Source organism: Globicephala melas, chromosome 8 (assembly GCF_963455315.2).
Source record: "Globicephala melas chromosome 8, mGloMel1.2, whole genome shotgun sequence".
In the NCBI taxonomy this organism is placed as follows: Eukaryota; Metazoa; Chordata; class Mammalia; order Artiodactyla; family Delphinidae; genus Globicephala; species Globicephala melas.
This window is the reverse complement of record NC_083321.1, coordinates 3,257,574-3,272,710: the sequence shown is the minus strand read 5'-3', so window position 1 is coordinate 3,272,710 and position 15,137 is coordinate 3,257,574. Positions and strand designations below refer to the sequence as shown.

General features: G+C 46.2%; 1 protein-coding gene across 9 annotated transcripts in view; it reads left to right on the top strand.

Annotated features, from left to right (window-relative positions):
- The window catches only part of PPFIA1 (PTPRF interacting protein alpha 1), a 90,378-nt gene that overhangs the window by 70,865 nt on the left and 4,376 nt on the right, over positions 1-15,137 (top strand). For 2 of the 9 annotated variants that reach the window (XM_060302802.1, XM_060302800.1), the window contains 9 exons: positions 1,986-2,067; positions 2,160-2,360; positions 3,857-3,919; positions 4,423-4,449; positions 10,063-10,241; positions 10,341-10,438; positions 12,312-12,487; positions 13,196-13,264; positions 14,489-14,654. In XM_060302802.1, coding sequence (XP_060158785.1) covers positions 1,986-2,067; positions 2,160-2,360; positions 3,857-3,919; positions 4,423-4,449; positions 10,063-10,241; positions 10,341-10,438; positions 12,312-12,487; positions 13,196-13,264; positions 14,489-14,654 — 1,061 coding nt within the window. Of the gene's footprint in view, positions 1-1,985; positions 2,068-2,159; positions 2,361-3,856; positions 3,920-4,422; positions 4,508-10,062; positions 10,242-10,340; positions 10,439-12,311; positions 12,488-13,195; positions 13,265-14,488; positions 14,655-15,137 lie in introns of those variants that run through there. The other 7 variants (XM_030833222.2, XM_060302806.1, XM_060302801.1 and 4 more) reach the window with 6 other exon arrangements.

The window sequence follows — 15,137 nt, the reverse complement described above, 5'->3', positions numbered from 1 at the left end:
GGACAAGAAGTAGCGCTCAGTTCAGCGCTGATGGCTGCTCTGCCCGACAGGGCCCTGCTGGCCTCCACGACTCCTTCCAGCGCTGGGGTCCTGTGTCAGGGTGGTCACAGTCTCATGTGGACTCAGCTTTCGTTTTTAATTTACGAATAGCTTTGTTTGTTTTAATTTGAAAAGTTTACTGGGTTTTTTACTCTGCTTGAGCTGTTAAGATGCATGTTGTGTTCTCTGGTATAATCATTCCTGGATAATACAGTATTTACTATTCCCAGGAAACCTAAGGTTGACTTCAAGGAACACTTACTTGAAATTTTATGTGAAACACTTTGGGCTTTAATTGTACATAGACGTCACAGTCTTAAGTCTAATGCTGCTTGAATAGAACGAAAAGCCGCTCTGTTTCTTTAGGGAGTTAGTTCCCTGGCGGCCCAGTGCTTAGGACTCCGCGCTGTCACTGCGGTGGCCGGGTTCAGTCCCTGGTCGGGGGACTAAGATCCCCCAAGACGTGCAGCGTGGCCAAAAAAAGAAAAAGAAAGAAAAGCCACTAAGTATCTTTAGAAATAAAAGATTCCGTGGGGTGATCTGCAGAAATTATTACAGAAAAATAACTAAGAACGACCTAGGAATTTCGCAGTGACTCAGGGATGTCCAGTCAGGTAAATGGACCTGTCCTTTCCACTCCAGTCCCACCTTCTCTCCTAGACTTTTCATTTTTAAGCTAATTAGTGACTTTCAGAAAGTTTTGTAAGTACGTAACGCAGAGAAGTACAATAAGGTTCATAAAGCTTCTTGTGTTACCTCTTACATGAGTATGTTATCCGTAGACAAAATCATTTTAAAAGATGTTAACATTATGGTTTGGGCATTTTAAAGTCAGGCACACAGAACATCTCTGATCCCATAAAGCAGCGGTCCCCAACCTTTTTGGCACCAGGGACCGGTTTCGTGGAAGGCAGTTTTTCCGCAGAGTGGGGGGGCCAGGCAGGGGGACAGTTCAGGCAGCAGTGCGAGCAACGGAGAGCAGCAGATGCAGCTTTGCCTGCTCCCCCGCCGCTCACCTCCTGCCGCGCGGCCGGTTCCTCACAGGCCACGGACTGCCACCGGTCCACATCCCGGGGCCTGGGGAGCCCTGCCATAAGGATCCCAGGACTCCTCGCTGCCTCCTGCCCTGGGCTAGTTGGCATCGCCGTCAGTATCGTAGGCTCACGGCCTGCCTTGTGTGCACTGGTAGAGGTTGTTGGCATTTAAATTTTCTGGATGTGAAGCTTGTGGGTTAAACCAGAGATGACCCGGGAATTCCCTGGTGGTGGTCCAGTGGTTAGGACTCTGCCCTTCCACTGCAGGGGGCCCAGGTTTGATCCTTGATCGGAGAACTGGGATCCCACAAACCGCGCAGCACAGCCAAAAAAAATAAATAACCCCCCCCAAAAAAGATGACCCAATATCTTAATTTAGCAAATACCTACTTAGCTAAATAGCAGTGCAGAATAGAAACAGCCAAAATCCAGCCCTTTCCTTGCTCGCTGTATTAGAGCGTCGTTAGTGTTAAAGGTCTGCGTTGTTCTCTGTGTGTTTTGTTGTGAAATGTTGAGCATTTCTGAAGCTCTCTGAGGCAGACTCCTCTGTTCAGACCTAGGTATGGTTTCCTCTTCCTACGGATTTGTCCTCCTTGTCTGGAAAGGGATGAGTGATTATGTTTTGTGTTGAATATCCTACCTTGGATGTGAAGACTCTGCTGGGTCTTTTAAAGTTGGTAGTAATTCTTTAATCCTGGAAGGAGACGCTTCTGTAGAGAATCCTCGAGGGTCTTTCAGCATCTCGTTACTCAGGCGTTCAGTGTGATGTGTTCCAAACTACCCTTCAGTGGACGGTTTAGAAGGTTGAAGGACAACGATGAGATGTGTGGCACCACACTCTGGGGGTTTATAGAGGACGCTTTGCCTGTGTGTAGTGTGGCTCCTGAAGGTCTGAACATCTGTCACCTGTAGGCACGAATTGCTCGAAGAAGCCCGGAGACAAGGCTTACCCTTTGCACAGTGGGACGGGCCAACTGTTGTCGTCTGGCTGGAGGTGCGTATGCCCCTCTCCGAATCCTGGCCGAGTGTGCGAGCCCGTCCGTACGCCACGCATAACCTTCTGGCCCCCGTGTCTCCCGTCTCCAGCTCTGGGTCGGGATGCCGGCCTGGTACGTGGCTGCTTGCCGAGCCAACGTGAAGAGCGGGGCCATCATGTCCGCCCTGTCGGACACGGAGATCCAGCGCGAGATCGGCATCAGCAACCCTCTGCACCGGCTGAAGCTGAGGCTGGCGATTCAGGAGATCATGTCCCTGACAAGTCCGTCAGCCCCTCCTACGTCAAGAACGGTACGTTTCCGTAAAAAGAGTTCATCCCCTATGTGTGTTGCTTCCACAGTTCTTTAGAAACACATCTAGTGCTCCAGTTTAAAGGGTTAGCGTTCAAAGACATGACAGCTTTTGATTTGCGGCAATTGGGCTGTTAAAAGATAGGTCATTACATACTTTTATAACAGCTTGGCTACAGTGGCATTGTGATATAGAAATGGGAGTCTTTGAAAACGTAAGAAAGTAACCATCACAAATTTAAATATGAATTTAAAGAAAGTGAAGGAGAAAAAGCTTAGACCCCAGGCTGCATTGTAAGCAGTGGTCCCCTCGTTTGACTTGTTCGGCCTGTTGGCGCTCTCCGTTTCGGGAGCTGTAGACCCTGGGATTTTAAGAGTCCGTAAATCTGCAAGTGTACTCCAAGCAGTGTTTGTGCTCATCCAGTTTTGCTCCACGTGGGAAGACCTTGGAAGTCCTTTAAGAGGGTCCTCCTAGTTGAAAAAGTGAAAAACTAACGTAATGAAAACGTGAATGATAATTGGGAGATCAGGACGGGCCAGCCCTTCATTTCTCAAGGGCAGACTCTGTACACCGGCTCAGTTCCCACTCTGCTTTCAGTCTGTCTACTCCGGAGAGAAAAACCAGTGCGGAAGCTAAGCCTCACAGACGTACTTCCTCTGAGTAGCAGGTCGACGCCCTGATTCAGGGCTCACGGTTACTTTACACAAAAAGCGTGAAAGCTTTTCTGTTCGCTTGTCTTCCGTTGTTTCTCAGTGGGAACGTCGTGGTGATGACAGTAGCCCGTGTCCTCACCTCTTGCACAGGTGTGCGTGATCTCAGTGTATCTGATCTGCTCTGTGCCCAGGTGTTTCACCAGAGTCACCTTTTCAGAAATGAAGGTGCTGGGGGTTTTCCCGCAGTTTTTATCAAGTACCTCGGTAAAGGGAGCGTCTTACGAGTTGAGGTTAATGGACGGTGAAGACGAACAGGCCTCCCGTGAGGAACCTGCCCACCGTTAGGCGGGGGCACCGCCCACGGGGGCTCGGCCGTCTGGGGCTGCGGGGACGCCCGGCGGTGCCGTCCCTGGGACGCTGGCGGCCCCGCGCCCCACCTCTGACAGAGGCCCCGGTCCCCGGCGGGCGCCTGCTCGGAAGCGTCTCCCCAGAGCCCAAAGCCGGACTTCTGTCCTGTTCTTTGTTGTGCTTTGACTGGGTGAGACCGTCTTAAGTACAACGGCTTAACAGCTCTTCAGATCCCACGTAGCTCAGGTGCCAGCGTGGCACAGGAAGAAGCTCTAGGCTGTCCTCCTTAAGAAGGCGGGGTCCTGCCAGGAGAAGGGCCGAGCGCCCGCCCGTGTCTCGCTGTGGGCATCTCAGACGGGGAGGTGGGTGGGGACGGCCTCTGCCCCACCCGCTCCCCTCCCGTGCCCCGGCTGACCTGGCTGACGTGTCTGCCGCCTTTCCCCTCTGTCACCGCTGCCCTTGCCCTGGATGTGGCCGGTCACGGGGTGCCCCTAGACCACAGGAAATGTCTGGTTAACACACGAGGAGATGGAGACGCTCACGGCCACGCCCCAGACGGTCAGTCCCGCCCCGTGCCCCCCCCACCCCCCCTCCCCGGGCAGCCCCACCTCAGGTTGGCGCCGTTCTTGGCCTTTCTGTGGAAAACAGAAATGTCGTCTTACGTTCGATTGTTCTGGACAAGTATTTCCTTTAGGTAATAGTTAAACGTGTGAAACACAATCCATATTTCATCCTATTTTATATTCTTTTCAGGAACTTAGAGTTGGTAGACTCGCTCCACGTAGAATAGACTTAATTGCTGTCTTCTTTAGGGGAGCCCTCCGTTCAGCCCTCTGGCCCTAGTTTTCTCCTCGTCCGGGTGTGCTTGCCGTGGGAAGTCCGCTCCTCGCATGAGACATGGGAATTGTTGGTTTTGCATGAGTTTTGCATGATGCTTTGATTCTCTGACCCTTTTCACCCCATTAAGCTGCACCTCCCCTGCAAAGTTAATTTGCTTGCATTGCTAAGCTCGCCAATACTAATAGTTATGTTCTTTTGCATCCCTGACCACGTAACATCAGGAAGATGAGGAGGGAAGCTGGGCTCAGGTTGGAGACTTTCTATAACGTATTCTTCACTATATGTACAGCAACAAAAAGAATTGGAGTATGAAAACTTGTAATTTACTTTTCTTGACGTTTTTAACTTCTTGACATAGAATATTGTTAATGGTTTGAAAGCATTAGCCAAAGAAAGCACGGGATTAACGAGTGCGTCTCATGGACAACTTTGAACATGTCTCGTGTGGTGCCCTGGTAGTTAGTTCTCACTCACGTAAATTACTTTGTTTGACACGTGGTCCTTCCTACAAAGCCCTGTTGGCTTTGGCAGCTCCTGAGATGATGTATTTCAGTCCCTGGTGGGGGTAGCGTTAGTTACAAGACCTACTGAGGAGGAAATCCTGTTCTAATAAATTTCCAACACAAGGGTTGCCGTAGAGCCTCTACCTCTGTCGGCATTTGCTACATTGTGTCCTAATACAGTGTTGTTCCAAAGGCTTTCTTACTGGTGGGATTCTCAGAAATTGAGCCCATTCGCGCTTACCGTGGGTGTGGAATTGTTAGGTCCCCAGTTCAGCTCGAGAAAAGCCCTGTCACAGCTGTTTTGCAGCTTTACTTTGAGACCCGTTGATTAAAAACAGTGATTTCCCCACGTGTGATCCCACGACATTGCCCTGTGACTCGCGACACGTCGAAGCCTGCCGGCTGCGGCTGGAGTTTCCCTGAGGCGCTCACTAGTGGCACCTGTTCATGGACCTTGAGAGGATAACTGTTTAACCGAAAAGTCAAAGGAATTTTAAATCAGAATTTTCCTGGTCACAGGTTGTTGGTTGAAACACCTGCTTCCCTCTATTTGTACTCCTGAAATAAAGCCAATTATATCACTTTTTAACAGAAGAGGAAACGCTATAATATGATGCTGTGAGCTCCCCCCCCCCCCACCACCATTTAGGTATTCTGTGCCACTACTCCAGGTAAACATCCTCATTAATTTTTTAACCTGGTCACTAATGAGTATCAGTGAATTTGAAAGAGTGCATTTCATAATTACTTAAACATCAGTATATTTTACACTAAGAAGCAGAACTTGGTGAGCACTTGAATATAAAATTCCCTGCGTCATGGGGCACGAAGTGTAAATTAAATAAGCTGGACGTTTGCTTTTCGCAACGAAAGTAGAAACGAGGATGAGCCCTGCCGATGACACCAGAATTGCCAACGTTGAGTCCTCAGCGTAAGCAAGGACCGTTTTCACTCCACCCCTCTCCTAGAGGAGAGGAAAGCAAAGAGGCTTCCTGGTGTCCGTGAAGCTGCCAGGGGCAGATGGCGTACAGTGCGTATTCCCTGTGGTATTAGCACAGTGACCAGCTCCTAACCCAAGGGGAAGTTTGAGATTCCCTTGGGCACTCAGGGGAAGAAGACATCAAGGTGTTGTCAAAGCCTTGGATGCCTTCCTTTAGCAAGTAGCATCACCCAGCTGTCCGCGCGAGACTACACTGCCCACTGGTGGTACAGGATCGAGCAGGACAGCCGCATCCGTGCCATCACTCTCACCTTGTACAGAGTTCAGAAAACTGATTTGTATTTGTGATCATTTCAGTGATGGAAAGATAGACCCTGTAGAGTCTCTTGTATCCCAGATGTTCTCTGACCATGAGAGAGCCCCATTGTGTGCTTTCTTTCAGAGGCTGTGATGACAGCCTAGGAGGTGTGGGTCTCCCTTGGATTGAGCCTGATTTTCCCAGAAACCTATATGATCGACCATTTAGGTGTGACTAGAGTACCTAAGGAGTAAACAAAGATACAGAAGCTTCTGCTTCCGTGGAATTCTCTGTTTAGAAATGTCTTTGCATCTTGTTTCTCTTTAAGAACACATAATCCGCAAGCAAGGAAATAATACCAGATACTCACGCTGTAGGTGTCAGGCTATGAGAGATATTCACGCTGCAGGTGTCAGGCTATGAGAGATACTCATGCTGCAGGTGTCAGGCTATGAGAGATACTCATGCTGTAGGTGTCAGGCTATGAGAGATACTCACGCTGCAGGTGTCAGGCTATGAGAGATATTCACGCTGCAGGTGTCAGGCTATGAGAGATACTCATGCTGTAGGTGTCAGGCTATGAGAGATACTCACGCTGCAGGTGTCAGGCTATGAGAGATACTCATGCTGCAGGTGTCAGGCTATGAGAGATACTCATGCTGTAGGTGTCAGGCTATGAGAGATACTCACGCTGCAGGTGTCAGGCTATGAGAGATATTCACGCTGCAGGTGTCAGGCTATGAGAGATACTCATGCTGTAGGTGTCAGGCTATGAGAGATACTCACGCTGCAGGTGTCAGGCTATGAGAGATACTCATGCTGCAGGTGTCAGGCTATGAGAGATACTCATGCTGTAGGTGTCAGGCTATGAGAGATACTCACGCTGCAGGTGTCAGGCTATGAGAGATATTCACGCTGTAGGTGTCAGGCTATGAGAGATACTCATGCTGTAGGTGTCAGGCTATGAGAGATACTCACGCTGCAGGTGTCAGGCTATGAGAGATACTCATGCTGCAGGTGTCAGGCTATGAGAGATACTCATGCTGTAGGTGTCAGGCTATGAGAGATACTCATGCTGCAGGTGTCAGGCTATGAGAGATATTCATGCTGTAAGTGTCAGGCTATGAGAGATATTCATGCTGTAGGTGTCAGGCTATGAGAGATATTCACGCTGTAAGTGTCAGGCTATGAGAGATATTCATGCTGTAGGTGTCAGGCTATGAGAGATACTCATGCTGTAGGTGTCAGGCTATGAGAGATACTCACGCTGTAGGTGTCAGGCTATGAGAGATATTCATGCTGTAGGTGTCAGGCTATGAGAGATATTCACGCTGTAGGTGTCAGGCTATGAGAGATATTCACGCTGCAAGTGTCAGGCTATGAGAGATATTCATGCTGTAAGTGTCAGGCTTGAGATGAGAGTTGGGTTTGAAAGAGTGAAGAAACGTGATACTGTGATGATGTCCCAAAAGTGTTTGATGTTTATCTCCACTCATGACTATTTATAGAATTTTTTTTTTCTATTAGAAACATTTTTTTTTCCTATTAGAATTTGAGTGTTCTTGCTGGAGTCCGAATCATTCCTTCCAGCTTTGTTGGTATTAATAATAGATTAGAGGGCTTCCCTGGTGGCGCAGTGGTAGAGAGTCCGCCTGCCGATGCAGGGGACACGGATTCGTGCCCCGGTCCGGGAAGATCCCACATGCCGCGGAGCAGCTGGGCCCGTGAGCCATGGCCGCTGAGCCTGCGCGTCCGGAGCCTGTGCTCCGCGACGTGAGAGGCCACAACAGTGAGAGGCCCGCGTACCGCAAAAAAAAAAAAAAGAAAAAAGAAAATAGATTAGAGGCCATATTTTTGAGACAGACCATGGTGGTAGTCGAGAGATACTATTTCCAAGGATTGCATGATGTACAGAATTCCTCTGAATATACCTTAGTCTTCCTGGACTGCAGAACATCAAGTACCTGTCTTTGGTGTGTGTGTATAGACATATGATGTGTTTATTTTTCATTGTGCAGACCTTGCACATATTCTGTTAGATTTATCCCTGAGGATTTCATGGGTTTTGATGATGTTATAATAAGTGGTATTTTTAAAAATTTCAATTTCCAGTTTATTTCTAGTATTTACAAGTATTGTGCATTTTTATATGTTGACCTTGTATCCTGCAACTTTGCTAATAAACTCATTTTTATTCTTGTAACTGTTTTGCGGATTCATTTTCCACATTAATAACCAGGTCATCTGCAAATACCGTTTTATTGCTTTTCCAGTTCATATGATTTTAGTTTCATTTTTCTTGTCTTATTACAGTGACTAGGAGTTCCAATACAGTGTTGAATAAAAGTTGCGAGAGCAGACATCCTTGCTTTGTTCCTGACCTTAGGGAGAATGCATTGCGTGTTGTCAGCTCTCTGTTTTTTGTAAGTGCTCTGTATGTGAGGTTGAGGCAGTTTTCTTCCATTCCTAGATTGCTGAGGTTTCCGTATATACATGATGAATATCGTCAGCTGCCTTTTCTTTGTCTTTCGAGATGATATTATGGTTTTTCTTTTCAGTTCATCGATACAGTGAATTTCATTGGTTTTTCAAACATTGACCCAACCTTACGTTCTTGGGATAAGCCCTACTTGTCACGATATCCTGTTCGTTTAATTGATTATTGATCTCCTGATACTTCGTTAAGGAATTCTGCATCTGTGTCTCTGAGGGATATTGGTTTGCAGTTTTCTTATTATATGTTTCTCTGGTTTAGGTATCAAGATGATTCCGGCCTCGTAGAATGAGTTAGGCGGTTTTTTTCCTTCACTGTTTTGGAATAGTTTGTGTGGAATTGGTATTTTTTTCATAAATGCTTGATCGGATTCACTAGTGAAGCCATTTAGGGTAGAGATTTTATGTGTGTGCGTGTATGGGTGGGTAGGAAGGTTTGTAACTACAAATTTGAGTTTTAATAGATTCAGGTTATCTGTTTCTTACTGAGTGGCTTTCATAAATTGTGTCTTTCTAGAAATTAGACTACTTTATGTAAGTTGCTTAAAGCTGTTCACAGTTTACCCTTGTTGCTATCCTTTCAATGTCTATAGGATCTGTACTGATGTCCCCTCTTTCATTCTTGACATTGGTGGTTTATGTCTTCTCTTTTTTCTTGATCACTCTGGTTAGTCAATTTTATTGATATCTATGAAGAAATTGATTTTAGTTTCATTGTTTTATTTTCTGTTTTTTTGGTTTCCATTTCATTGATTTCTGCTCCTTTGTTTTCTTCTTTCTGCTTCATTGATTCCTAATTTAATTCTGTTGAGGTCAGAGAACATACTTTGTATGATTTCAGTCACTTTGAGTATGCTGAGACTCGTCTTCCTTGAAGAGTGTTCCATATCCCCTTGAAAAGAACGTATCGTGCTGTTGGATGGAGTGTTACATAAAATGTCAGTTAGGTTAGGTTGGTTGATAGCGTTATTTAAGGCTTCTCTATCCTTACTGGGGTTGGTTGGTTGTCTGTTTTGGCTTCCCCGTTCAATCAGTTACTGAATAATTGAGAGAGGAGGGTTGAGGTCTCTGACTAATTGTGCGTTTGTCTCTTTCTCCTTTCAGCCTGTCAGTTACTGCTTTGCTTATCGGTTCTTTTAAAACTATTTTTTAATTCACTGGACTGACTTGGAGATTAACAGATGTTTTGTTAAGGAGATTTGGAAAACAAAGTGTTAAAAATACAATTAAAGACAGCCAGAGATATTGTTAATGAGTAGAGTTAGATGGATCCTTCAAACTTGTTCATGAGTCGTGATTATTATGTATAAAAGCTATTTCAGAAAAGTAATGTGTAGTCAGTTATGATTTTATCGTGGTTGTTAAATACGTTAAATTTATACACACAAGAGAGTCATAGAGTTTTAATGGCATAATTCCTTTTGTATAAAATTTTGCCAGCAAATTTATAAGGTAGTAAATAAGAGATCAAGTTATTTTGAAATTATAAGCAATCACATTGTCGTTAGCTTATCAGCCTTTGCGAATATGTAACAGATTAAAAATCCAGTTTAAAGATGCTACAAACGGTCCTTGTGGCTGCTTTCATGGGCTTTTTCCTGAGCTGATCGTCCCTGATTATTGAAAGCAGACACTGGCGTACGGGGACATGAACCACGAGTGGATCGGCAACGAGTGGCTGCCCAGCCTGGGCCTCCCGCAGTACCGCAGCTACTTCATGGAGTGCCTCGTGGACGCGCGGATGCTGGACCACTTGACCAAGAAAGACCTTCGCGGGCAGCTGAAAATGGTCGATAGTTTTCACAGGTTAGTCGCCGTAAGTAGTTCTTGCTAATTGGCTGGGAGACGTTTGACTGTTGCCCGGTCTAAATTTTTTCTTTTTTTTTCTTTTTCTCTTGGAAATAGAAACAGTTTCCAGTGTGGAATTATGTGCCTGCGAAGGTTAAATTATGACCGGAAAGAACTGGAAAGAAAAAGAGAAGAAAGCCAGAATGAACTGAAAGGTTAGTACAGTCGTGTTTCTTGCTTCCCAGTGTACTAGCAGCCTCAGTGATTTCCTGTTCTAAAGGAAAAAATCAGGAAATGCTTTAAGTGGAGAAAACGTGTCTGGCATCGTTACAGAGGAGGGAGTGTTTTTAAGATCCTCCTCTGTGGCCAGAGCACTTGTGCCTGTGTCCTTGTGCTCAGTCTATAGGTTAAGTGTCTCAAGGTAAACATTTTTCCCATGACTCTAGGGATTTCCTGTTACTATGACACGTGTCCTGTTTCACTCAGAAAGGCTGCTACACACTGTAGATCATTCCAGAGCCGAAAAGAACGAGACCTGCTGTTCACTCATTTGACTTAAGTGTGAAAAACACTGCTCTGCATCTGTCAAAGGACTTGAGGAGTGCAGAGGAGAGCAGCGCGTGGCTCTCCTCCCAGGCTGGGGCGAGCGGGCCTTGAAGGTGCAGTGGGAGCCGCTTAGCCAGGGAGGAGGGCAGAGGCATTTCAGCTAGAAGGCGAGTGCGGAGGCCTGGGAGGACGTGGGCTGTCCCACTGGGAGATGTCAGATGCTTGTCTCCGAGGGGGAGCTTCTCACTCTATGCGCCTCTCAATGGTCAGGTATGATAGAGTGCTTTCACATGAGGTGTTAGTGATTAAGCTCGATGCAAAACCTCCCAGCATTTTCAGAAAATAAATCTAATAATAGTAATAATAGTAGTAAGACTTAGGGAACGAGTCCAGGCACTTTCAGAGGTCACTTTATTTAATCCTCGCCACAGCACTGTGAGTGTAAGCGCTGTTTTCATCCCCAGCTTTTACTAAGAAGGAAACTAAAGGTAAAATACGGTTGGGGAGACGCGGCCCATGTGAAGGATGGTTGAGTCGTGATTGAGTTGATGTGAATCATGAGAAAAGGCAGAAGCGAACATCTATATGTTCTATACCTTTATCCAGAAAAGGGCGTTGGAAATGAAATCTGTGCCTCTGTTTCACTTGTTTTCTGTACGGTTTAAATGGTTTAAATCTGCTTACGGTGGATGGGAGCTGCCTTTGAAAGTAATCGGTGATCACCTGCGGCTCTGTGTAGCTCTCTGTCACCTGCGGCTCTGTGTAGCCCTCTATCGCCTGCGGCTCTGTGTAGCCCTCTATCGCCTGCGGCTCTATGTAGCTCTCTGTCACCTGCGGCTCTGTGTAGCCCTCTGTCACCTGCGGCTCTGTGTAGCCCTCTGTCACCTGCGGCTCTGTGTAGCCCTCTGTCACCTGCGGCTCTGTGTAGCCCTCTACTAGCACAGACTTAATCATTCATGACATGGCTTAACATGAAATCTTCCCCCCAAATCTCTAATATGCTGGAGAAGATCTTTAAGTTTCTCTCTTTTTAACAAAAGAGAGACAACAAAAATGGCTTCAAGAAAAAAGGCTTCACAATTATAAGCGAGAGGTTGATGCTGAATTGAGCAGGGTGTCCAGATACGGCGCCAGCTCCTCCTTGGGACGGGAAGAAAGTATATCAGAAGACTCTCGAGTCTGTATCTGAAACGTGTTCGTACCTGGTGGGCGTTCACATCCTTGTGTGTCCTTTTATTTCTGATCCCTGGATCCTCGTTTTCTGTTCTCTAGAAACTAAGTGTACGTAATAACTTCATTCCTCTTGGGTTCACTTGAAGAATGAGTTCTAATGGGACAGTCTCCATTGGAGTGGGGAAGGGCCAAGCCACCAGCGTCTCAGTGCAGGAGGGGCTGGCTGCCCGCCTAACGGCGTCTCCCAGCTTTTGTCAGGAGCTGAAGGGTCAGTTTTGCGGCAGGGATCTTTCCGCCGTGCCTGCAGGGTGTACGTGATGAACACAGCTTTCTGAGGCCACTTTAAAAAGTGTTTTTATTCATCTGCAGATGTGCTTGTTTGGAGCAACGATCGAGTGATTCGCTGGATCCTCTCCATCGGTCTCAAGGAATACGCAAACAACCTCGTAGAGAGCGGTGTGCACGGCGCCCTTCTGGCCTTAGACGAAACCTTCGACTTCAACGCGCTGGCCCTCTTGTTACAGATCCCCACGCAGAACACACAGGTACAGCCCAGATGCCGGGCCTTCACTGGGGCGCAGTGTGTGGTCCGTTCTCCCCATGCAGACGTGTTGCTGCCTATCTGAATGGAGACCGAACTTAACAACATCTCAGACCACTAGTAATCTCATTCCATACCAAATTCGTCATGTAATAGTTCAAAATCTGTAATGCTTCATTCCGCAGTATTTTTGCCTATTGACTTTTCATTTTCCGTTGGAAGCATGAGAGTCTTACAGTAAACACAATAAGGGGAACTTTCATTCAAGTCAGTACTCTGGTAAGAGTGACGTGTATCGAGATTTAGTTCTTCCATGGAAAGAGAAATACTTTGTGTGTCAGATGAAGGTTTTATTAATTTTGTTTCTATGTGTAATTGCAATTCTTGTTGACTCGTGGGCTCATTTGAGAATGAGGACATTTTTTTATTCTTCTACGGAAGATTGTATATCTTTTGCCAGTACCCCGATCTTCCCACCAGCACCAACCCACAGAGCACACTTTTGTATATAATTTCCAAGAGGTCATGGATCCCTCTCCCCAAAAGGCCATCCACGGACTCCATGTTAAACCCCTGATGTAAAATACTGTCAGAGTCTGAGTTTCTTTGTTTTGTTTTGTTTTTAAAGTCTTGGTTTAAAAAGCAGTCCAGAAGTGCTGATATTCAAATGAGATTGTTGAAAGCTGTAGGTGGTGTTGTTTTATGATTTCAGGCTCGTGCTGTCTTGGAAAGAGAGTTTAACAACCTTTTGGTCATGGGGACTGACAGAAGGTTCGATGAAGTAAGTTTTCAGCTTAATTTACATTAATGCAACTTTAAAAGTCATTATCTTATCATACTTGTATGAACCATGTAGTCAGGGTATTTCTTCTAAACGTGGAGACAGTTTTACTTTACAAGTTAAGCTTTGCTCTTAAAAATTTATTAACAAATGAGCTATTAAAAATTTAATATCTTTGGACTTCCCTGGTGGCACAGTGGTTAAGAATCCGCCTGCCAATGCAGGGGACACGGGTTCGAGCCCTGGTCCGGGAAGGTCCCACATGCCGCGGAGCAGCTAAGCCCGTGCGCCACAACTACTGAGCCTGCGCTCTAGAGCCCGCGAGCCACAACTACTGAAGCCTGTGCGCCTAGAACCCGTGCTCCACGACAAAAGAAGCCCCCTCGGTGAGAAGCCCGCGCACCACAACGAAGAGTAGCCCCTGCGCACCGCAACTAGGGAAAGCCCGTGGGCAGCAACAAAGACCCAGCATAGCCAAAAATAAATAAATAAAATTAATTTTTAAAAAATGAATGGCTTCAGTAAGATAGGGGTTTGTATTTTTTTTTAATTTTCGCTATTTAACTTTTGATACCCCTCAAAGGTATTTTTTTATATCGTGAAACACTGGTTTCAGCTTAGGAATGGAGTCTAAGTTGTGTTTTGGGGACCAGCTGGATGTCTTACCCTAATCCAGAGCCCCTGTGCTTTGGGGGACTGTTTCATAAGTATATTGGAAAGCACAAAATATTAATTTCCCCTTACACAAAACCATGACTCATTTATTCCCACACTTATCGTTATTCTCTTCATTGGACATTAAGGAAACTTGAGTTTGACAAAGAGAGTAGAAGGGCACCTAAAGCAGCATTTGCTGGCTCTGTCCCAGCAGGAGACAGAATTGTTTACAGCTCGAAAACTGTTTTTAAAGGAAAATAAAAACGTGTTATATTATATAGCAAGAAGGTGATTCCTTCAAGATAAGAAGTGAAGCCTGGTAATTGTCAGGAGGAACGTACACCCGGGCGGCCCAGGCAGTCCTGGTTGATGCTCGGTTAGGGTCCCAGCATCAGTGGTACCGGGCCCCCGGCCACTCTCCACAGTTCCCAGCTAATCATATGGTTGTCACGAACGGGGTGAGATAAAGATGCGGTAATAAGCTCAGTCATTTTAAAGGGCTGGTAACTTTATGTTTTTGTCCTTTATTTTTAAATCTGTCTTGTTTTCTGTCCTTTAATTCACCAGGATGATGATAAAAGCTTTAGGAGAGCACCTTCTTGGAGAAAAAAATTTAGACCAAAGGATGTTCGTGGCTTAGCTGCTGGGTCAGCAGAGACTCTCCCCGCAAATTTCCGGGTCCCGTCCTCTCTGTCCTCGCCCTCTGTGCAGCCAAAGAAGATGCAGCTGGACGGTAGGTGATGCAGTGCTGCCCCAGCCGTTGGTAGGCAGCTTGAGCAGCTCCGGGACTGGAACGTTAATAATGATCTAGAATGGCCTACTTAGTATGTGACAAGGCACTTGAGTACTGCTGCATGCCCAGGTGTACATGCTTACAATTAATCCTAACATCTGTTTATAAAAGTTTAACAGTAATAGAGTCTTACTTCTTAAGTTCTTGTCTGGTTGAATATTAGCATACTCTTCTAACTAATAAAACTAAGAATCGTGTGTATTCTCAGAGCGTTAGATCGACACCCATGCTCGTAAAGATGTGTGTGTGGCAGGCAGCGCTCAGAAGCTGTTTCATAAAATAGCACGTAGTAGTTTTCAGACCCCACCAGCTCCCCCTCGACTTCTCTTCACGCTAGAACGGTGACTGAGTCCATTTGAAATAACCTCCACCTTCCTGTCCTCCCTCCGTCCTCACTGTTATTTGTCCCTTGCACGCTGTAGA